General features: G+C 37.3%; 1 protein-coding gene across 2 annotated transcripts in view; it reads right to left on the bottom strand.

The window, feature by feature from the left end:
• KCNH7 (potassium voltage-gated channel, subfamily H (eag-related), member 7) overlaps positions 1-23,352 on the bottom strand; it is a 759,623-nt gene that overhangs the window by 255,787 nt on the left and 480,484 nt on the right. For both annotated transcript variants that reach the window (XM_006879356.1, XM_006879357.1), the window contains exon 3: positions 10,454-10,613. In XM_006879356.1, coding sequence (XP_006879418.1) covers positions 10,454-10,613 — 160 coding nt within the window. The remainder of the gene's footprint in view (positions 1-10,453; positions 10,614-23,352) is intronic.

The following is a 23,352-nucleotide window of genomic DNA, read 5'->3' as shown; positions in this document are numbered from 1 at the left end:
TTCAACTTAATGGCAGTAAGTTCAGTTGAATATATGCCAGAAATATAAAACAAAACAAAAAATGTACACACAGCATTTTAATATTGCCATTTACAGAGGAAAACTGTGACTTCTTGAATACGAAACCTTTGTGTGTATCAAAATACTTGTAAAAAAAAAAAAAAGAGTAACAAGAGAACCTAGCCCTGATGGCACAGCTAACCCAAAGAGAGCACCTCTCTGGAGGTTTGTATCCACCAGTGTTTCAGAGGAAGAAAGATGAGCAATCTTCTTCCATGCAATTTACAGCATCCTGAAACCTGCTCAGAGGGTCTCCTATGAGTTAATTCTGATTCCATGATAGTGAGTTTTGAGTGAGTATAGTTTTGGTGGCCTAGTGGGTAAGAAGCTGTGCTACCAACATAAAGGCACAAGGTTTGAATTCACTAGCTGCTTTGTGGAACAAAGATGGACAATCTCCTCCCCTGTGATTTACTGCCTCTGAAAACCAGTTGGAGCTCAGCTATTAATCTGTTACAATCTGACAACACATAACACCACAAAACCAATGTAGACTATGAAAAATATTTGTGAATGATATTTCTAACAAAAGGTGAAACTAAAAAAATGTAAAAAAGATCAGCAATATGAACACAAATAATCCAATTAAAAATAGGTAGGAGGCTTGAAAAGACTCTTCATGAAAGACATTCAAAGGGTCAATAAAAACATGAGGAAATGCTTGAAATCAATAGATGTAGAAAGATACAAATCTATACAACAATGAGGTATCATCTTACCCCAGCAACCATAGCTAAGTTAAATAATATTGGAAACAAGAAAGACTGAAAAAAATATAGAGGTATTGGAACTCTAATACACTGCTGGTGGGAATTTAAAATGGTGCAACCATTATAAAACAAAAACTGCACTCAAATTACAATTCAAAAAGAAGAGGAAAAAAAATAAACAAAACCAGAATGAACTAGGAAATAGGAAAATATATTTAAAGATAAAACTGTGTTCAAAAACTAGTCATGAAGTAGAATAAACCAATAAATAACACACACACACACACACACACACACACACACACACACACACACGAATCTAAAAAATTTGAACCTGTAATTGAAGATGTGAAAAAAATTCCATGTATCAAGATTTCAAAACCATTAGAACACAAATGCAAAATCAAAAGGAATATGCAAGTATAAATTACAAGGACCAAATTAAATAAATTGTGGAAAATAAAGACAAAATTAACTGAAAAATTTAAAACAAATTACAAGCTGCCTGACAGAAGGTGGATGCAGTAACCAGTCATATAAAAGTATAAAGGTTAGAGCAGTAGATAGAAAAAATTGTCAAAATAAGATCCACCATACCAAATTATTCCAGAAGTAAAACAAATAAACAAAGAAGATAAACTGAATAAGTGCATAAATGTGTACACATTCAGCTTACCTTGTACATATATATACACACACACATAAATTCAGCTTGTTATTCATAGCTACCCTCCAACAGTTTTTCAGAGATTATAAATTTCCTGGGAGGAAATTATCCATCTTTCTTTCTTCAGGTGGATTGAAAACATTTTTGGACATCCTTTGGACTGGCAGTGCAGCTCCTTACCACTAGGCCACCAGAGCCCATAATATATGATTATATATTTTGTAAATACACACACCTCTTATCAAATATCTGGGGAAAGCTATCTAGAACAATCACATTTATATATATTCTCGTAAAATTTTAAAACTTTAAAAATCTACCTTGGTTTGAAAAAGTACGTTAAGGTCTCCTATTGTTAGACTTTTTTTTCTTCTAAAATTTTCTGTGCCTCAAGGAAAAATATTTAAATAATGTAGGAAAGAAAGTGAAACTAGTGGAACCACACTCGCTATTGGCAGCATTCAGTGGAGAGAAGAGTCTAATGATATCTACAAGATTCACAAAGAAAAAAGTGCAGGCCAGCAGTGTCATGTAGTCAGGCTCTTTCAAGTTTCAAGGTTATAGAAAAAGAGTTTAAACATGAAAAGGCCCTGAGACCTTTTAAATCTATGACCTTTTATTCAAAAGAAGGATGGACTTAATTTAAAACCTATGTTTGGAGAAACTAGAAAAACAATTGGTGGTAAACCTTAAATATATTTTATGAGAAATATAAAATTAAGACAAAAATCAGGAGGGTGTGACAACATGAGTATGTCAGAATCAAATAAAATTAGAGAAAATGAGGAGAAAGAAGGAAAAAAGAGATGAAGACCATTGATTGTCATATTAATAATGTCAAAAGCCAAACTCACTCCTTATGAGTTAACTCTAACTCTTAGCGAACTTGTATCAGTTCCCAAGACCGGAAATCTTTACTGAACTTGACACAACTTTCTATGAAACAGCATCTGGTGTATTCAGTTAGTATCCTAACATGTTATCAACTATGCCACCAGAAATCCTATTGATAATAAAAGATAGTCAAATGATATTATTTTAAGGTAGCAAAGTGAATGGCAGAAGTTTCAACATACTTAAGGGTACAAAAACAAGAGCTAAGAAAATTAGTATTATGAACTAAAATTTAATATGGTAATGAGGGAGGGAAAGAATTACAAGCTAATGTGAGTTTTGTTTGGAGTAAGCATAAACTATTGTCTTAAAAATGGTTGAATGCAGGACAGTATATATAAGTTTTCTTATAATGACAACCACTGTTCAAATAAAAGTGAAAATAGAATGAAAGAAAAACCCATTTGTCAATATCATCTCATAAAAAAGTCTCATAACAAAAGTTTGCAGAATACTACTGGGCCTCCAGAAGAGAAAAATTGTTAACACAATCACAAAATGGGCAAAAGACATTGAAAGAGTTTTCACAGAGAAGACATTCAAATGGCCAACAGATACATAAAGAAATGCTCAAAACCACTAGCAATACGGGAGATGCAAATCAAAAGCACAATGAGAGACCATTTCACACTGGCAGCAGTGGCAAAGTTTAATAGGACAGCAAGCAATAAATGTTAGAGAGGAAGTGAAGAGGTAGGAACTCTCATATACTGTTGCTGGGATTGTAAAATGGTACAACCATTCTGGAAGGCAGCTTGGCATTTCCTAAAAAAGTTGAACATAGTAACTCCATGATCTAGATATTCTACTATCAGAAATATGTTGTTGTTGTTGTTGTTATGTGCCATCGATTCTTTTGCGACTCATAGTGACCCTATGCACAACAGCCCTAAACCCTGCTCTATCCTGCGCCAACCGCACTGCCTCTGACACACCCATCCCAATTACCCCAGTCACTGAGTCAATCCATCTCATAGAGGGTCTTCCCCTCCTGCGCTGTCCCTCCACCCTCCCAAGCATGATGTCCCTCTCCAAGGACCCGTCCCTCCTGGCAACATGTCCAAAGTATGTCAGATGAAGCCCCAGAAACCTTGCCTCCAAGGAGTAGCTTGGTTTAATCCTCTCCAAGATGAATCTGTTTGTTTTCCTGGCAGTCCATGGTACATTCACTACTCTTCTCCAGCACCACAGCTCAAAGGCATCAACTCTCCTTCTGTCCTCCCTAGTCATTGTCTAACTCTCTGATGCATAACAAGGGATTATAAAGACCATGGCCTGTATCAGGCGCACCTTAGTCTCCAGAGAGACACCGTTGCTCTTGAGTACTTTAGAGAGGTCACTAACAGCAGACTTTCCCATCGCGATACGCTTTTTGATTTCCTGACTGCTGGTGCCAAGAGTGTTACTGTGGAGCCGAGCAAACTGAAGCTTTGAACAATCTCAATCTCTTCACCATCCATCCTGATGCTACCGTTTGGTCCAGTGGTGAGAATCTTTGTCTTCTTGACATTGAGCCTCAGTCCATACTGAAGGATGCGGTCCTTGACTCTCCGCAGCAAGTGCATGAGGTCCTCCTCAGTTTCAGCCAGCAGGGTTGTGTCATCTGCATAATGCAGATTGTTAATAGATCTTCCACTAATCCTGACGCCACAATTCCCCTCATAGAGCCCAGTCTCCCGGATAATCTGCTCTGCATACATGTTGAAAAGGTATGGAGACAGGATGCATCCCTGGCGTACACCTTTCTCAATTTTGAACCTGCTCTGTTCTGACTACTGCCTCTTGGTCCAAGTATAGGTTTTGCATGAGCACATTTAAATGTTCTGGGATTCCCATTCTTCTCAGAGTCAGCCACAGTTTGTTATGATCCACACAGTCAAATGCCTTTGCATAATCAATGAAACACAGATAGACATTCTTCAGAAATATACTCCAAGGAAATTAGAACTGAGACATAAATGGAGATTTGTACACCAATGTTTATGTTGTTGATTGCCTTCAAGTCAAGCACGACTCATAGCCACCCTATAAAAAAGGGGCCGGAAGCCCCTCTACAACTATCAACATTTATCAAATTTCACAGAGTTTCTGGAGGCATGTTATTTAGGAAGTGGATGGCACTCCTGCTTCCAAACCTATCACAATATGTTATTGTTGTTATGTGCCATTGAAGTCACCTGAGATTTATAGCGACCCTGTGTACAGCAGCTCTGAACTCTTCCCTGTCCTGAGCCAGTCTCACCAATTCTGATATTCATGTAGCATTATTCACCACCACAGGAACATGGAACACAGCCCAAATGTCCAATCACAACTCAATGGATTAAGAAATTCTGGTACATTCACCCACTGGAATACTATACAGCACTCATGAGCAAGGATTTTTGAAAAATACTACATAATTTGAGAGACTGGAAAGCAGTATGCTGAGTGAACTAACTCAGTCTCATAAAGACAAATACTGCATAAGACCAATATTGTAAAAATAAAAGGATAACTAGTAAAAACGTGTATGGGGATGCAAGGAGGATAGGATGAGAGCAGAGGGGTCAGGATAAGTAGGAACAAAATCACAGGGTTGTACAAATTGTTGGGTGGAAAAAGTGGTAAAGGAAATGGGAAAGATCCAGTAGGGACCTGAAAAGACAGGGTGATGATTGATGGGCATAGTCCAATGGTTATTAATTTTAGGAAACATAATGCATGGGAATGATCGTATGAACCACAATGTGAATGAAGAACAGTATGAAACACAAAATATATGAACTTTGTAAGCAAACCATAAAAAATAAACATTTAAAAAAATAGCAAATGAGAGCTAGTTAAAAGAATTTCTGAAAGGCACAAAAGTGATACTTTAAATATGAACAAAATTCTTGAATATAATGTTTCAACACTATGAAAATGCCAATTTCCTCAAGTTAATTTATAAAATTTATATCATCCCAGTAATAATAGTCAAAGGATTTTTTTCTGGACATAGACAAGTTGTTTTTAAAGTTCATATGGAAAAGTGAGCCCAACTCCTTGAACATTAAATCAATAAAAGATTCACAAATATCCAATAGTGATGAAAATGAAACTATTTTAATCCTGATAGATAAAGAAATCAATGGAATGAAAAAGAAAACCCAGAAATTGACTCAAATACATAAGAAAATTTAGTATGTAAAAAGATGGCATTTCAAATTAGTGTGAAAACTTAGGCTCTTTAGTAAATTATTTTAGAATGCTTGGTGAGCCATTTAAAAAGAGAAACTCAAGTTTATACTGTATATTTTGTCCCCAAAATACAACATACCTTAGTGCCCAAAGTTACATTTTTGTTCTTTAACACTTTAAACTTAGCTTAAACACTTCAACAAGAGAAAACAAACAATCCAATCAAAAATTGGGCCGTAGACTTAAACAAATCCTTCTCTACAGATTACACACACACACACACACACACACACACAAAATTATTATTATTTTTTTTTTAAGCCAACCAGCACATAGTGAGGTTCATTACTCATTGCTCATTGTTGATATGTTTAGGTCCTGGGGAGTCTAGTACAACTCATAGCAACCTTATGGGTTGACTTGAACTCTGTCCTATCCTGTGCCATCCTCATAATCTCTGGCACTCTTGAGCCCACTGCTGCTGTCATTATGTCAATTCCCTTGGTTGAGGGTCTTCTTTTTCTTCACCATCCCTCTCCTTTTCCAATCATGATGCCCTTCTCCAAGGAATAACCTCTCCTAGTAACATGCTCAAAATACATGAGATGAAGCTTCACTATCCTTGCCTCCAAGGAACACTCTGGCTGCATCTTCTACAAGGCATATTTATTTGTTCTTTGACAGCCCATAAAATATTCAGCACTCTTCTCTCAAACCACAGTTCAAAGGCATCATTCTTTTTCTGTCACCATTGTCCATTATCAGCTCTCAGATGCTTAGCAAGTAACTGAAAAGACTATGTCCTGAATGAGGTGTACCTTCGTCCTCAAGCTGACATCATTGTTCCTCAATAATCTGAAGAGATCTTTGGTTGAAGACTTTCCCAGTGCAATAGATCTGACTGCTGGTACCAAGTGTATTGATGGTGGGTCCAGGTTGGATGAAGTCATTGAAAGCATTATGATGATGCATCTATCACGATGTTACCTATCAGTCCAGTGGCTGAGAATTTTTGTTTTATTTATATGGAGATGAAATAAATATTGAAGGCTGCAATGTTTAAGCTTTTGCAGCAAATGTTTCAAGTCCTTTTAACTTTCAGCAAGCAAGTTTGTGCTGTCTGCATAATGAAGGTTATTGATGAATCTTCCTCCAATCCTGATGCCACATTCTTCATAATAGAATTCAGCTTTGCAAGTAATTTGCCCAGCATATACATTAAATATATATGGAGAAAAGAAACACCCTAACACACACCTTTCCTAATTTTAACCATGCAATGTTTCCTTGTTCTGTATACACAATAGACTCTTGATCTCGGTATAGGTTTTTCATGAGCACAATTAATTGTTTTGGGACTCTTTTTTTTCAATGTTAATTATAATTTGTTATGATCCACACAATCAAATGCCTTTGCACAGTCAAAGTAGCACAAATAGTTATTCTTCTGGTATCCCTTGCTTTCAGCCAGGATCCATCTGGCATCAGCAATGATATGCCTGGTGTCACAGCCTCTTCTACATGTAGCTTAAATGTCTGGAAGTTTCCCATCTATGACTTTTCTATCAGCTTTAGAATGATCTTCAGCAGTATTTTGCTTGCATGATTAATGACAATTTGTGTGATACTGTTTGATAATTTGCACATTCTATAGATCACCTTTCTTGGCAAGGGGAACAAATATGGACCTCTTCCAGTCAGTCTGCCAAGCACCTGTTCTTCAAATTTCAGAGGGTTGCAAATAAAAGCAAAAAAATAGATCTCATCACATCCTGATGTTTTTGGCAAAATTCAAAACCAAAAGAAAAAATAACCACCACTAAAAATCCAGGAAACCATAATGCTTGAGAGGGTAATGGAGATATTGGAATCCTCATACACTACAAGGCACAGCCATTATGGGAAATAGGATAGTATTTTCTTAAAAAAGATGGAAATAGAAATGCCATATGATCAAGTAATCTTACTACTAGACATACATCCTACAGAAATATGAGTCATGACACAAAACGATGTATGCAAACCTATGTTCATTGCAACATTATTCAAAATAGCTAAAACAAACAAACAAAACACTAAAAACCAAACCCCTCAGTGCCCATCAGCAGATGAGAGGATAAACAATCGTGGTACCTACACATAACTGAATGCTACACAATGTAAAGGAATAAAGACGAGTCTGTCAAAACACCTTATAACATAGATGAACCTGGAGGCCATACTGCTGAGTGAATCAAGTCAATAACTTAAGGGCAAATAATATATAAGACCACCACTATAAAAAAAGCCAAGAAAAGGTTTACACACTAAAAGAAATATTCTTTGAAAGTTAAGAGTATAAAAAAGGACAAATCACTACATAGATGGCAGACACACATTAGCTTGGATGAAGGGAAAGGCAAGAAGGTACAGGTCAGTACAAAATGGTCCAGGTAAAGGAAGGTTTGAGGAAGAGCACAAGACTTAAAGACAGCAAGGGGGAAAGCCATTACATTCATAATCTTGAAAAAATAGTGATAAAAATTATCTACTGAATGATACACAAGGTGAAGAAGTGAGGAAAGGCATATATAAGAAACACACTAATATCTATTTATATCTATTTATCTATACATACATGCTATATGTGTGCGTATGTGTATGTGTTATGGAAGGTATCTCAACGTAAGTATATGTGCCATGAATATAGTAAAAACACACAGGTGATAATACTTTGAGATCTTCTTAACCACAACAAAACACTTTGACACACTGAATGGGTCTAAGAGCTAAGAACCATAGTCTCAGAAGATGACAAAATCAATTGATATAACAAACAGTAGAGCAGAAATAATGTTCTACTTCTTGATTTGGTAAGCAGCAATTGGGGTTTTAAAAGCTTTCCAGAAGCCATGCAAGGTAAAACATCGGTCTCTCCCTGTCCAAAACAAAGAATTGAGAAGAAATGTAAAGGTGTATAAAAACAATTAGCCCAAAGGACTAACGGATCCATGAATCCCAGCCTCCATTATCAACAGTACAGAATAACTAGATTGTACTCTGCTGTCACTGCCATAGTTCTGAGAGTGACCAAAATAGGAGATTCTGGACACAGTGAGAGAAATAAGGGGAACAACATTCAGCATTTTATATATAATACACACACACACAAACACACACACACGTATATATGTAGATAATATATGTTAATAATAAATAATATTATATATGGAGACTTAGGTGCACCTGATACAGTCCATGGTCTTTGCAATTACGTGCTATGCATCAGAGAGATAGACAATGACTAGGGATGAAAGAAGGAGAATTGCTGCCTTTGAGCTGTGGTGCTGGAGAAGAGTACTGAATATACTGTGCACTGCTAAGACAACAAACAGATCAGTCCTGAAGAGGGTGAAGCCAGGCTTCTCCTTGGAGGCAAGGATTCTGAGGCTTCATCTGACATATTTTGGACGTGTTGCAAGGAGGAACCAGTCCCAGGAGAGGGACATCATACTTGGGAGGGTGGAAGAATAGTGCAGGAAAGAAAGTCCCTCGAGATGGACTGATTCAGTGATTGGAGTAATGGGGGTAGGTGTGTCAGAGATAGTGAAATTGGCACAGGATAGAGCAGGGTTTAGGGCTGTTGAACTAGGGTCGCTATGAGTTGCAGGTGACTCGACTCGATGGCACATAACAACAACAACAACAGCATAATTATAATGGCACATGACAACAAGAACAACAACAACAACAACAATAACAACAACATAGAGAGAGCTCTGGTCTGGTGTTAATTGTTTTTGGGCAAACATTCTTCTAAAGTGGTATAGAATTGGTCTGTCTGTTTGCTGTACAAAGGTAACTCGTGGTTGCTGTGATGCTGAGCACTGGGATACTGATGTGTCAAATGCGATAATGGTAACCCATGGTGGACAGTGTTTGGTGGAGCTCCCTGAGTAAAACAATCTTGGAAGGAGTGGCATCCACTTCCGAAATAGCTTGCCTCTCCTGGAAACCCTATAAACCTGGAGAGAGGATGAAAGTTACACAAGTGTTCAGGTCTTTCGTTCTTAGGGTCGCTGAGTCGTCTATGACTCAATGGCACTCAACAGCAATAAGATCATGAGTAGTCTATGACTCATCAGCACTTAATAATACTAACTCTTGTGGTAAGAATCTATGCTGCACTACTGAAGGCACACAGTTCAAATCCACCAGCTACTGCAAGGGAGCATGATGGGCAATCCCCTTTAGTGAAATTTACTGTCTTTGAAACCCTAACACAGGGTCAGCTACGGTTCCTAGAGGAACTCTGGTGGTCATAGTAAGAAGCTATGTTGAAACCCCAAAGGTGTACAGTTCAAATCCACTATCTACTCCACGGAGAGGGATGGACAATTCTTCTCCCATGCAATGAAATGCCACTGAAAACCTGCTGGAGGGTCAACTGTCAGTGGTTCCAACTCAATGGCACACAACAACAACTTCAAGCCTGAAAATAAACTTGCTCCTAAATCTCAACTTTCTGGCAAACCACAGATAAGCTTAGAGACGGAACAATAACACCTGGGAGAGATGCACATCTTAAGATGTTGCTTGATTGCAAGCAGGATCAAAAGGACAGCATTTGCCCAAGGAAAAATCTCAGAGAGAAGGAAGGGATAAGAAAGAAGGACTAATGGAAATGACAAACACAGTGGGGACTTGATAAGACTGTTGTCTTGAGAATTGGTATCAATACCACAAAACAAAGTTCATGTGAATTGTTGAACGAATAACCAATTTATTCTGTAATTTTTTATCCAGATCACAATTAAAAATTAAAAAAATAAACTGAGGTATCAAAGGGCAATACCAACTATGACTTTTTAATAGAAACTAATTTTGCTTAAAACACAAGTGAATTTTTAAAATTAATTAATTTAAAGCAATTAGGAATGATATCAGAAGCGTAATATAAAAAGTAAAAGTTGTCTTTTACTTACGATTTACAGATTTGACTGGCAATATTGGGTTTACCCTTTCTGGGGAGGCAGCATTTTCTTCATCTGTCACATACTCAAAATTAATGATGAACATCATAGCCACACCTTCTTGGTTCTTCACTGGAATTACGTGAGTATTACAAATGAAAGTAGACCCTAAAAGAGATGAAAATGAGGATTAGTTAAAAAAGATGCCTTCAATTTATAGTAAATTCTGAATTGTAACAAATGCCTACAGAAATTTCTATATTAAATGATCCCCAGAATTTAAAGAAATTAGTTGGTTTTTAACTTCATATTTTATTCAACACATATTTTTCCCTATTTATTTTGAATATGTACAAATCTTTCTAGAAAACTGTTACAGACAATTCCAGGTGGAAATACACCAAAAATACATGGTGGAAAATAGAATATAAAATACCATTTGCTTTCACACTCACCACCTATACCAACTGTCTAAAGAGCAAGAAATTGGACATAAGGGTACAAAGTCAGGAATGTCTCTCTGAAAGGGCCAGAGTGAGTTAGACTAGCTCAGCCCCTCACCACCCCAGAGCAGAAAGCAGATAAAGAGCTTGTAACTCTTTTTCTCAAGCCCCATGTTGCCTTGAGATACACAAATGTAGCAAGAGGTTAGTTTACTCATTGTTGACTCACAGACTCACAGTTGTAGTACTGAGAATGGGATTTATTTGGGAAGTAAATCGGAAAGTGAGGGGAAGCAAAGAATATCATCCAATATGAGTCCAGGTGTTAGCCCAAGTTCCAAGGCACAATTCTTCAATTAGTCCAGGCTCTGGGTTGAGTTCAGCATCAAACTGAACTCATCTGATAAGGGTTGCCTCAGTTATAAGTCAGCTTCTCCTTCAAGCATCAGGCAAGAACAGCAAAAATCTTTAATTATGGCCTTCATCTCAGAGCTCCTGTCTTTATTTTGCCTCAATTTCTCCACAGTAATGCCAGTTTCTCCACCACCAGTGGCTCATTCTCACCAGGGCCTTGCTCTTTTAGTCTCCCTCAAGGCTTTCTTCCCAGTATAGGAAGTACTTTTTTCTCTTACCCTAATCACACAGGTGTTGCTGATCTCCAAGACCATGGTGATTTACAAGCCTGTGTATTTGCAATTAAGGTAGTTGGAGACCAGAGGGGACTAATATTAATGGCTAAAAAAGTCAGTGTTTAGACTAACATGGCAATACAGGAAAAAAGAACACTGTATATTCTTTGTCTTTTTAGGAAAATAAATGAGGTGGAGTTTGTTTTCTGTTAATATATATGGCTAAAGTATAATCTTTTAAAAATATAGCTGTATCTAATATTGCACTGCATCATTTTAATTTTCATCCTTAGACATAGCATACTATTTTTCTACTCTAATTTCTTCTATATGAAACAATAAATTATTGGATATATTTTAAGTAAATTCTTTAATTTTTTGGTTTCATTTTGTAAAACACTCACAATGGCCAGACTGCAATGGTTTGTGTGTTTTTTTCTTTGGCACTGCTTAGATAAGGACACCATTTCCCCCTATATTATTATTTAATCTGGAGGACAAACATCTGATCAAATGACTGGAAGAGATCTATATTTGTTCCCATTTCAAAGAAAGGTGATCCGACAGAGTGTGAAAATTACCAAGCAATAAATATCACATGCAAAAGAGATTCTGCTGAAGATTACAAAATAAATGACTGAAACAGCACATCAACAGAGAACTGCCAGAAGTGCAGGCTGGGTTTAGAAGGAGCTAATTGTAGCTAATGTTAGACGGATCTTGGCTGAAAGAAGGGAGTACCAGAGGACTGTCTTTCTGTGTTTCATTGACTAGGCAAAGGTGTTTGACTGTGTGGACCAAAACAAGCTATGGCTCTCTCTGAGAAGAATGGGAATCCCAGAACACTTGATCATGCCTATGCAAAACCTATACTTGGACGACGAGTCATTCATCAGAACTGAGCAAGGGAACACTGCATCGTATAAAATTGGGAAGAGTGTATGCCAGGGATTTGTCCTATTTCCATACCTTTTCAATATATATTCAAAGTGGATTATCTGGGAGGCTGGGCTCTATGAGGAGAAATGTAGCATCAGGATTGGAGGAAGACTCATTAACAGCCTGCACTGTGCTGATGACACAACCTGATAGCAGAAACTGAGGAGGACCTGAAGCGCTTGCTGCAGAAGGTCATGGACTGCAGCTTTCAATATGGATTGAACCTCAACATCAAGAAAACAAAGATTGTCACCACTGGGCTGATTGGAAACATCGTGATAAATGGTGACGAGATTGAGATTGTAAGCAGCTTTAGAATGCTTGGCTCCACAATCAACATTTTTGGCACTGACAGCCAGGAAATTAAAAGACATATTGCTTTGAGAAAGTCTGTTGTCAGAGATTTCTCCAAAGTACTGAAGAGCAATGATGTGTCTGGAGATTAAGGTGTTCCTGATACAGGCCATGGTCTTTGCAATCACTTGCTATGCATCAGAGAGCTGAAAAATGACTAGGGATGATAGAAGGAGAGTTAATGCTTTTGAGCTGTGGTGTTGGAGAAGGGTGTTGAACATATCATGGACTGCTAAGAGAATAAACAGGTTTGTTCTGAAGAGGGTTAAACCAAGCTGCTCCTTGGAGGCAAGGATTCTGAAGCTTCATCTGACATATTTTGGACATGTTGCAAGAAGGGACCAGTCCTTGGACAGAGACGTCATGCTTGGGAAGGCGGAGGGCAGTGCAGGAGAGGAAGACCCTTGATGAGATGGATTGATTCATTTCCTGGGGTGATGGGAGTAGGTGTGTCAGAGATAGTGAGATTGGCACAGAACACAGCAGGGTTTAGGGTTATCATAGTGTCACTATAAGTCACAGGCAACTCAACGGCATACAACAACAACATTGTTTATATTAATCACATCAACCAAGAAGATGTTCTTCAAATTTTTTTTTTAATTCAATGAGACTGGCTCAAGATAGGACAGGCTTCAGAACCATTATACATAGGGTCGCTATAGTTGCAGGTGACTCTCGGTGGCACACAACAACAACAACATCAACATCAACAACAAAGGTAAACTCCCATTTTAGGGATTTATTTGCTTTCAAAATACTGGATATTTTAATACGAAAACTTCAGGGAAGTTCTCAATCATTCACGTAGTAATATATAGTTTGATTTCCTTCATACTGGTTTGTATGTACAGTCTGCATATAGTGTTTCGCACTATCCTTCACTCACATTGTTTTATACTATCACTCCCATTCATTGTGCTTTATAAAATTAATCACCATTTAACTGTGCCCATTATCTGTCTTTCCCAATCTCTGCTGGATCTTTCCCATATCCTTTACCCACCCCACCCTGCACCCACCAAATTGTGCAGTCTTATGATGATCACCCTGGCAATCCTCACCCTTTTGCTCCCTTCCCTTTCCCCTTTGGATCTCCATACATGTTTTACTAGTTACTCTTGTAGTTTTACAATAATGTAGTATTTGTCCTTATGAAACTGAGTTCACTCAGCACAATGTTTTCCACTCTTTCCCAAATTACATAGTCCTTTTCAAAGTCATTGCTCCTGGGTGCTGTGTAGTATTCTATCATAATTTCATATTTCATCATAATACCATAATTTCTCAACCCATTACATGTGGCTGGACATTTGGTCTGTTTCCATGTTCTTGCAATTGTGAATAATGCTGTTGTGAATTTTGGTGTTCAAATTTCTGTTCATATCTCAGTTGTCTGTTGGCCTAGTGGATAGAAAGTGATGCTGCCAAGCCAAAGGTGGGTGATTTTAATCTATGGCCCTCATGCCTAGTTTTAATTGTTTTTGGTCAAACATTCTTCTAAGTGTTGTAGTACTGGTCTGTCAATTTGCTTTACAGAGGTAACTTGTGGTTGTTGTGATGCTAAACTCTTTGACATTGAGATGTCAAATGTGATAATGGTTACCCATGGTGGACAGTGTTTGGTGGAAATTCAGATTAAAACAGGCTTGGAAGCATGAGTGGCATACACTTCACAAATAGTTTGCCTCTGGAATTAAAGAAAATCTATGAGTTGTCTATGACTCAATGGTACTTAACAACAACAACAATGATAGCAACAGTGCAACAGCTGGGTCATAGGAATTTCTTTGTTCAGCTTTTTTAGGAAACACTAAGCTGCTTTCCAGAGTGGTTATACAATTTTACAGTCCCAACAGTTTATGAAATTTTCTATCTCTCTACATCCTCTCCAACATTTATTGCTTTCTTTCCTATTAAACTTTGCTGCTGCTACTGGAGTGAAATGGTATCTCATTACCATTTTTATTTATATCTCTCTTATTGCCAGTGATTTGGAGAATTTATTCATGTGTCTATTGGCTATCTGAATGACTTCTCTGTGAAAAGTCTTTCCATATCTTTCGCCAATCTCCTTCACTTTATCTAGCTGAGACAATCTAATCCTTGAGAATAATGACTGCTCAATGCAGAAGCCGGAGAGCTTGGAAACAGAGCTGGACTAGCATGAATTGCACACTGAAATGTGGAAAGTGCAAAGACACCTGGAGCTTGGAAATATCAGTATTAGTAACATGGTGCAGAAAGAGTCGAAAAGTATGCAAATTCAAATGAATGCTAATATCCAAACTTTTATCTTAGGCAAGCACTAAGTACTTTTGCTTGGTAGTGCATAGATAGCCTTAAATATTAAATTACTAAAGGAAACACTACTAGTTTAAATCCACTAGCCATGAAGATTTACAGTCTTGCAAACCATATGGGACAGTTCTATTCTGTTCCGATATACAAATATGAGTTGAAATCAACTACATGACAATGAGTTTGGTTAAACTGTACTTTTTTAAAAAACACAGACATCTATGAGAAAACTCTCCTTCCTTCTTTTTTTTCTGAAAAGTGGCTCCTACTGTTAGAGTTGAGAACACAGACTATTGTTAATATTGGTATTGATCTGAAGTCATCTCAGGTGGAATGCCTTTGTGCATGGACATGGAGATCTAATTATCATTCATAAATATTTTCCTAGAAGCAAATACATTATTATTTCCAAGGAACTGATTTTAAAACATACTTTCAAAACATAGATGCCTGTGTGCTAATTATCATTTGGATGTTCAAGAGCAGATAGCTCCATAAATATGAAATGTAGAAACCTTAATTTTCACTTATTTCACATTTTTATAATGTGTCCATGAGTTACAGATACTAAAATAAACATGCTGTATAAATGACATGCTATGTATTCCCAGTCTTCAGCTGTATCTTCAATCTGTTTAATAAAATAGTTAGCTGGAGCACTTGTCATAGTTTCTATGGTAACAAACGGGATGACTTTAGTAAACAGAAAATAAGCAATTTAAGACTGTTCTATTAGAACTAAAAATAGAAGTGCTTCAGGCCAGGCATTGCAATATACACTAGTTAAACTGGGATTCTAGAAATAGCCATTATGTACTTGGTTAATGAACCAAAATATATATTGATTTTACCACTTAAAATGACATTTCCTGGACCATTTAGACCATGATTGTGAATTCATAGATTTGTTACTTAGTAGTTTTGAATCTTTTGGCACTAGTGCTGTACTACTGATTATAAAACAAAACATTAAACACGTATTTTTGAGACATCAGAAAGAAAAGATATAGGGGTAGTGATATAATAACTTTATAATTGGGTAGAATAATCTTGCTTTCATATAAGAAGGATGAAATCTTGTCTTTCAATACTAAGGTTTGTAAATTGGCTGTCAAAGAAAAAAAAATCACAGTATTATAGTGTGTTAGATGAAAATTCATCCCTATGCATTGGCTCTATAGCATACTGTATGGTGTAATTGATGTGGATTTACTACCAATGCTCATTATTCCTTGGATGTCTCTGTTAAGCACTATATTTCCTCTAAAGTCAACTGAAGACCTACATTAACATTTTTCACTTTTATTTTTAAGATTTAATGTCTCTATCAATTTTGCGAAGCCTCCTGGAAAGCAAACAAAGAAAGGAGACACATGGAATTTAGAAAGGGAGAAATCAAATATATTTTATAGAGCAGGGATATTATAGTTTGCAGAATTCTACAAACAGCAAGTTCTATCAAGAAATTACTTTCAATAAGTGATTTTACCCGAAGAAGTCATGAATGCATGCTATTAACGATCTTTTATGCAGCACTGGGAAACAAGAGAAATAGAAATAATAATCTTAAAAATATTAATCTATAAATGGAAAAAGATGATTGCATTAAACAATTAACGGATAATAGAACTGAGAAATGTGGGGAGGGAGGAACACAAGTTCATAGAGTTTAACGTGAGTCTTGCAATGAAATGAATAATGCTCGCTAGGAAGTAGCTTATTTACAATAACATTATTCTGTTTATAAAATTACACATGCAATTATAGTAGTATCAATGAGATGCAGACTCATTTCCATGTTTTCACTCCTGAATGAAAACATTCTTAAAGTGGAAAAGGCTGCTTAGGAAGAACAGTGATCATTTAATCAAGTTTCTAGAATGTTGTAATTTTTATAAATCTGAATAATTATGAAAATTACCACTTCATTAATATGTTGGTGGCAAACACCTAGCTGCTTTTAAGAATTAAAGTCCAGGATTTGTCTTTTTAAAATGCTTTAGAAGGTGTTTTATTTTCTTGCCTGTGGCTTGAGTTCATGAGAAAGCCTTATGTCCAAAAAGGAGCTCTGGTGGCTTAGTGGTAAGGAGTGGCACTGCCAACCCAAAGGTCTATCTGTAAGAGAAAGATGGGCAATCTGCTCCTGTGCAATTTGTTGCACTTTTCTGACCAGCAGGAAAATATCAAGTGATAAGAATGAACTACAAAAGACTTTTCTTAGTAAAGAGTTAAGGGGAGAGGAACTTATGGTTGAGAGTCCTCCAAACCTGTACATCCTCACAGCTTTTATTGAGCAGTTTGTCATTATATAGCAGTAAAATATCATAGCTAGACTTCAAGATTTTTATTACTGTTTATTTTCTTATTGCTGACCTTCCCAGTTTCCATAACCACATCTATATCATAAGGCAGCTTCAGTTCGAGAATCAAAGTTATACTGTCTCAGGGTAGGGTGTTGTTTTATCTTAACTCAAGCAGTTTCTGCCTTGGTCAGCTTTACCCCTTCACAATTATCTGCCTCTGAAAATATGCTGGAGGGTCAGTTATGAATTGGTTCCAATTCCACAGTACCTAACAACAATAATATCCTAAAATTCAAGAGTTTTTTATTAAAGATGCTTGTGTAGTGGGTTACATTTGGGCTGCTAATCAAAAGATCAGTGGCTCAAATCTACCAGCTGCTCATGAGTAGTAAGATCCAGTGGTCTTCTGTAAAGATCTATATCTTTGGAAACGGAATGAAGGTTACCAATGTGTTAGGATTGACTCAAGGATAACATATGTGTTTTAGTATTAGGTCAAGAACTGTTCAGGTTCTCATGTGGTGAGAAGGCCAGGAATGATTCAATCAATTATTTAATTAATCATTCATTCATACTGAGATGATGCCAGAAAAAACAAAACAAAACAACACATGGGTATTACGAAGTGAAGATTAGTACAATGAGGAAATAGAAAATGGAATAAAACAATATATAATCGCAACTTGAATTCTTCCATTTTTATTTATAAAATGTGGTTGTTGTTGTTATGTGCAGTCGAGTCACTTGCAACTCATAGTGACCCTATGTACAACAGCCCTAAACCCTGCTCTATCCTGTGCCAATCTCACTGCCTCTGACACAACCATCCCAATTACCCCAGACACTGAATCAATCCACCTCATAGAGGGTCTTCCCTCCATACTCCCAAGCATGTCCCTCTCCAAGGATCTCTCCCTCCTTAAAACATGTACAAGGTATGTCAGAGGAAGCCTCAGAATCTTTGCCTCCAAGGAGTAGCCTGATTTAACCCTTTCCAGGATGAATCTGTTTGTTTTCTTGGCATCCATGGTACATTCAATACTCTTCTCCAGCACCACAGCTCAAAGGCATCAATTCTCCTTCTATCTTCCTTAGTCATTGTCCAACTCTTTGACGCACAGCAAGTGATTGCAAAGACCATAGCCTGTATCAGACACACCTTAGCCTCCAGAGTGACACCATTGCTCTTCAGTACCCTGGAGAGGTCCCTAACAACAGACTTTCCCATTGCAGTACTTTTTCTTAATTTCCTGACTACTGGTGCCAAAAGTGTTGACTGTGGAGCCAAGCCAACTAAAGTTGTTAACAATCTTAATCTTCACCATCCATCCTGATGCTACCAATTGGTCCAGTGGTGAGAATCTTTGTTTTCTTGACACTGAACGTCAATCCGTCCTGAAGGCTGCAGTCCTAGACCCTCTGTAGAAAGCACTTCAGGTCCTCCTCAGTTTCAGCAAGCAGGGTTGTGTCATCTGCATAACGCAGATTGTTAATAGATCTTCCACCAATCCTGATGCCACACTTCTCCTCATAGAGCCCAGCCTCTTGGATAATCTGTTCTGCATATAGGTTGAAAAGGTATGGAGATAGGACACATCCCTGGCATACACCCTTCCCAATTTTGAACCATGCAGTGTTACCCTGCTCTGTTCTGACGACTGCCTCTTGGTCCAAGTATAGGTTTCATATTAGAACAATCAAGTGTTCTGGGATTCCCATTCTTCTCAGAGTCAGCCACAGTTTGTTATGATCCACACAGTCATACGCCTTTGCATAATCAATGAAACACAGATAGACATTCTTCTGGTATTCCCTGCTTTCAGCTAATATCCATATAACATCAGCTACAATATCCCTAGTACCACGACCCCTTCTAAGCCTAGCCTGGACTTCTGGCAGTTCTCTGCTGATGTGCTGTTCCAGTCATTTTTGGATAGTCTTCAGTAGAATCTTGCTTGTGTGTGAAATCAAAGATATTGTTCTATAGTTTCCACACTCTGTGCCACACTTCCTTGGAATGGGAACAAATATAGATCTCTTCCAGTTAGTTGGCCAAGTGGTTGTTCTCCAGATTTCTTGGCACAACTTGGTGAGCACGTCCAGGGCAGCATCTGTGACCTGAAATATGTCAATTGGTATACCATCTATTCCTGGGGCCTTATTTTTTGCTATTTCCTTCAAAGCAGCTTGAACTTCTTCCTTCATCACCATAGGCTCTTGCTCATATGTGATTTCATGAAATTCTTGTGTATCTGCCAATTCCTTTTGATACAGTGACTCAGTATATTCTTTCCATCTTCTTTTAATACTTCCCATTTAATATTCTGCCTAAAACATCCTTGATTATAGCAACTCGAGGTTTGAATCTGTTCTTCAGTTCCTTGAGCTTAAGAAATGCTGAGGGAGTTTGGCCCTTTTGATTTTCCGACTCCAGCCCATTTCATTGTAATATTTTGCTTTGTCATCCCATGCTGCCCTTTGGAATCTTTGTTCAGCGCTTTAGTATCTTTAATTCTTCCTTGCGCTTTGGCTTCTCTGCACTCCAGTGCAATATTCAGAGTTTCTTTTTCTGACATCCATTTTGGTCTTTTCTTCCTCTTCTGTCTTTGTAATGACCTTCTGCACTTTTCCTGGATGATACACTTGACATCCTCCCACAACTCATCAGGTTTTCATTCTTTAGTGTTCAAGGCCTCAAACCTGTTCCTGAGATGGTTCTGAAATTCAAGGGGGATGAACTCAATGTCAGAGTTCTAATAAATAATTCTAAATCTTGTACTTAACCTAAGGGATGTAATGATGTGATCCACGCTGCTTTCTGGATAAAAAATGGCCTTGTCAGATAAAATGACATGCTTAAGTGTTTATATGGAAGCATGCCCCACAGTGAGGTGTCTATGGGGTCCAGAGTGACTGGGCAAGTAAGCATTGTCAAAGAAGCATTAAGGGACAAGACTATATAGGAGATCTAGGTATGAAATTGAAATTTTTCTTTGAGTTAGACAGGAAGACATTGGAAGGTTTTGTATTAAGTTTGGCATAATTTGATCCTTCTGTAAAATGATTTTTCTAACATCTATGTGAATAATAATTTTTAAGGGAGACCAGTATAGAAGAAGAAAGTCTAGTGAGGAAGATGCTACAATAATAAAACCAACCAATAACAGTGATCTGGACTAGGGTGGTGTTGCTTAAGGTAGTTAGGAAGGCTCTGTTTAGAATATTCTTTAAAGATAGACTTCGTTGTTGTTGTTATGCACTGTCGAGTTGCCTGTAACCCATGGCAATCCTATGTACAACAGCTCTGAACCCTGCCCTGTCCTGAGGCAGTCTCACTAATTCCGACACATCAACTCCTATTGCCCATCTCATGTATCAACCCATCTAATCTGGGTGTTCATCTCCTGTGCTGTACCTCCACCCTTCCAAGCATCATGTCCTTCTCCAAGGACTGGTCTCTCCTGGCCACGTTACCAAAGCATGTGAGACAGAGCTTCGAAATCCTAACCTCTAAGGAGAAATTAGTTTTGCTCTCTCCAAGACAGACCTATTTGTTTTCTTGGTAGTCCAAGGTATGTTCAAGATTTTTCTCCAGCATTATAATTCAAAGACATCGATTCTTCTTCTGTCATCCTTAGTCATTGTCCAGCTGTCTGAAGCATAGCAAGTAATTGCAAAGATCATGGCCTGGATTAGGTACACCTTAGTCTTTATAGTATTCGTTAATATAAGGTAAGATTTGGGATTCAAAAGAATCAGAAGGATCACAGACAACTCCAAATTTTGGTGCAAAGGAATTGAAAGAACAGTACTATGTACTGGCATGAATATATTGCTTGAGGATATAGTTTCAGATGTTATGTCAATCACAGTTTTTAAAGACTTAAGATTATTCATCAGCTATCAAAGTAGAGATGTTGAGAATGCAATTTAAGGATTGTTTCAAGGTGAAGATATGAACTTGGAAGTTACAATAGAATAGATTAAATTAAAAGACAGAGTATTGATGAGGAAAAGTTGGTATTAGACAGAGACCTGGAAGTTTGAAGCCTGAACTCAGAGGCACTGCATTGTCAAAATGGGGAAGAAAGAGAATAGCTAGCAAAGACATCAAGGAGCAAACAGTGAGATGGGAGGACAATCAAGAGGGTGAAGAGAAGGAGATGCTCATAAAGGAGTAGAAGGAGTGGTGTCAATTGTTTATATCCTGGTGGAAGACACAGCAGGTGGGAATGGACGATTACTCCCACTGAATAAAGTTTAGTGATTAATATATTAGTCTTTTGTTGAAGATACATACGGATATTCCTTGGATTGACAGAAATACTTTCCAAGAATAAGACTGGTTTTCTGCTTTTGTACCTTTAGAATCATAAACTCTGGATAATTCAGTCAATTGGCATTACTGTTGCTGTGTTATTGTTATGTATCCTTGAGTAGGAACTGACTTATTTACAACTTTATTATAAAAACCTCCAGCAGTTTTTTCAGAGGCTATAATCACATGGAAAGAAATTGTATTTTTCCTGCAGAGCAGCTGGTGGATTTGAACTGAGTGCTTGTGGTGTGGCAGTACAACTCCTTACCATTAACCCACTTGCAACCTGTGGCATTATATATAGTTCACAATAAAAGGTCTTGAACTATATTCTAGTGCCCTGAGTAGCATCTGTCATAAAAATTTACAAGCAGCATTCTAACCATTAGGAGCAAAATATTTACAATGTAGCCAAAGAAAAGGAAAGAAATAAGAGAAGAAATAAGTCTATATGAGCTACAATCTCATTTACCTTGAAACTAAAACTAGATGATTCGCAAATATTATAATTGCCTGACCACCACCAAAGTAGATAGTCTCATATAGAATGTGAAAAAAATGTTCAGTAGAAGTTAAATTCTAAAAATAAAAAAAGAGAATCATAAAAAATGAACAGGGTTATTATCACTCTAAACCTATATTTGAGGCTATCTCCAAAGTCAGACTGACAGATTCTTCATCATGAAGTTGTAACCAACCCTGCCATTGTGTTTCTGAGGTTATAACTTTAAAAAGGAGATGATTTCTTATCTTCTCTTAGTGACTGGCTAGTGGATTAAAGCTTCTAGTGGGGTGTGGCTTTGGGGTTAGTAGTGCATCTCACTACAGACTATGACACCTTAGTTATCTATTTTGTGAATGGCACACAAAATAAATGATATTACATGCATGGTCAGTGTTCTACTTGAAAGCAGAACATGGTAAGGTTAACAATCACTCAAAAGCAAAGGTAAGAATACAAGGAGACAAGGAAACTAGAGTACTAGAAATGGACCAAACAGAACACAACTGAAAAGAATATTGATGCAATGTGATCAATGCAGCTCTTGACACTGAACAATATGTATTGAATTATCAGGTAGGAACCTGATTTGCTATGTAAATTTTCACCAAAATCTCAATAAAATATTATTTAAAAAGATATATTTTCATCATGGTCCCACTTTGAACTATAGAACTTATACACATGTTAAGTTCCTATAATAAGACCTGCATGCACCAACATTCTGTATGTGAGCTATTATTTTTACTTATTGCTGGAGGGTCCCCAGAGGGACATGTTAACTCTGCAGGCTGTAATTTCTTTTACTTCTTCATCATTCTTGGAACTAGAAGTAACACTTTTTGTATTTGATTAGTTTAGTGAATGCCTGGGGCATTTTCTTCCTTTCTTTCTAGTAGAACAGGAGGCCCTTTGAAGATTAAAAATGGCAATAGGGACCTGTCCTAGAAGAAAAACAAAACCATAGCAACTTCAGAATACAAAGCACTTATCAAAGACACACTGTGTTCATCTTGAATGGAAAGGCTTATTAGCTGAGTAAAGGAGAGTATGAAGCCTCCAAAAAGGAGAAAGCAACACAAATAACTGAATCCTTTAATAATATGTGAAACATGTAG

This window comes from Elephantulus edwardii, unplaced genomic scaffold (genome assembly GCF_000299155.1).
Source record: "Elephantulus edwardii isolate Elephantulus edwardi_28Jun2011 unplaced genomic scaffold, EleEdw1.0 scaffold00003, whole genome shotgun sequence".
Taxonomy (NCBI): Eukaryota; Metazoa; Chordata; class Mammalia; order Macroscelidea; family Macroscelididae; genus Elephantulus; species Elephantulus edwardii.
The sequence above is the reverse complement of the archived record's forward strand: the minus strand, read 5'-3'. Positions and strand labels throughout refer to the sequence as shown.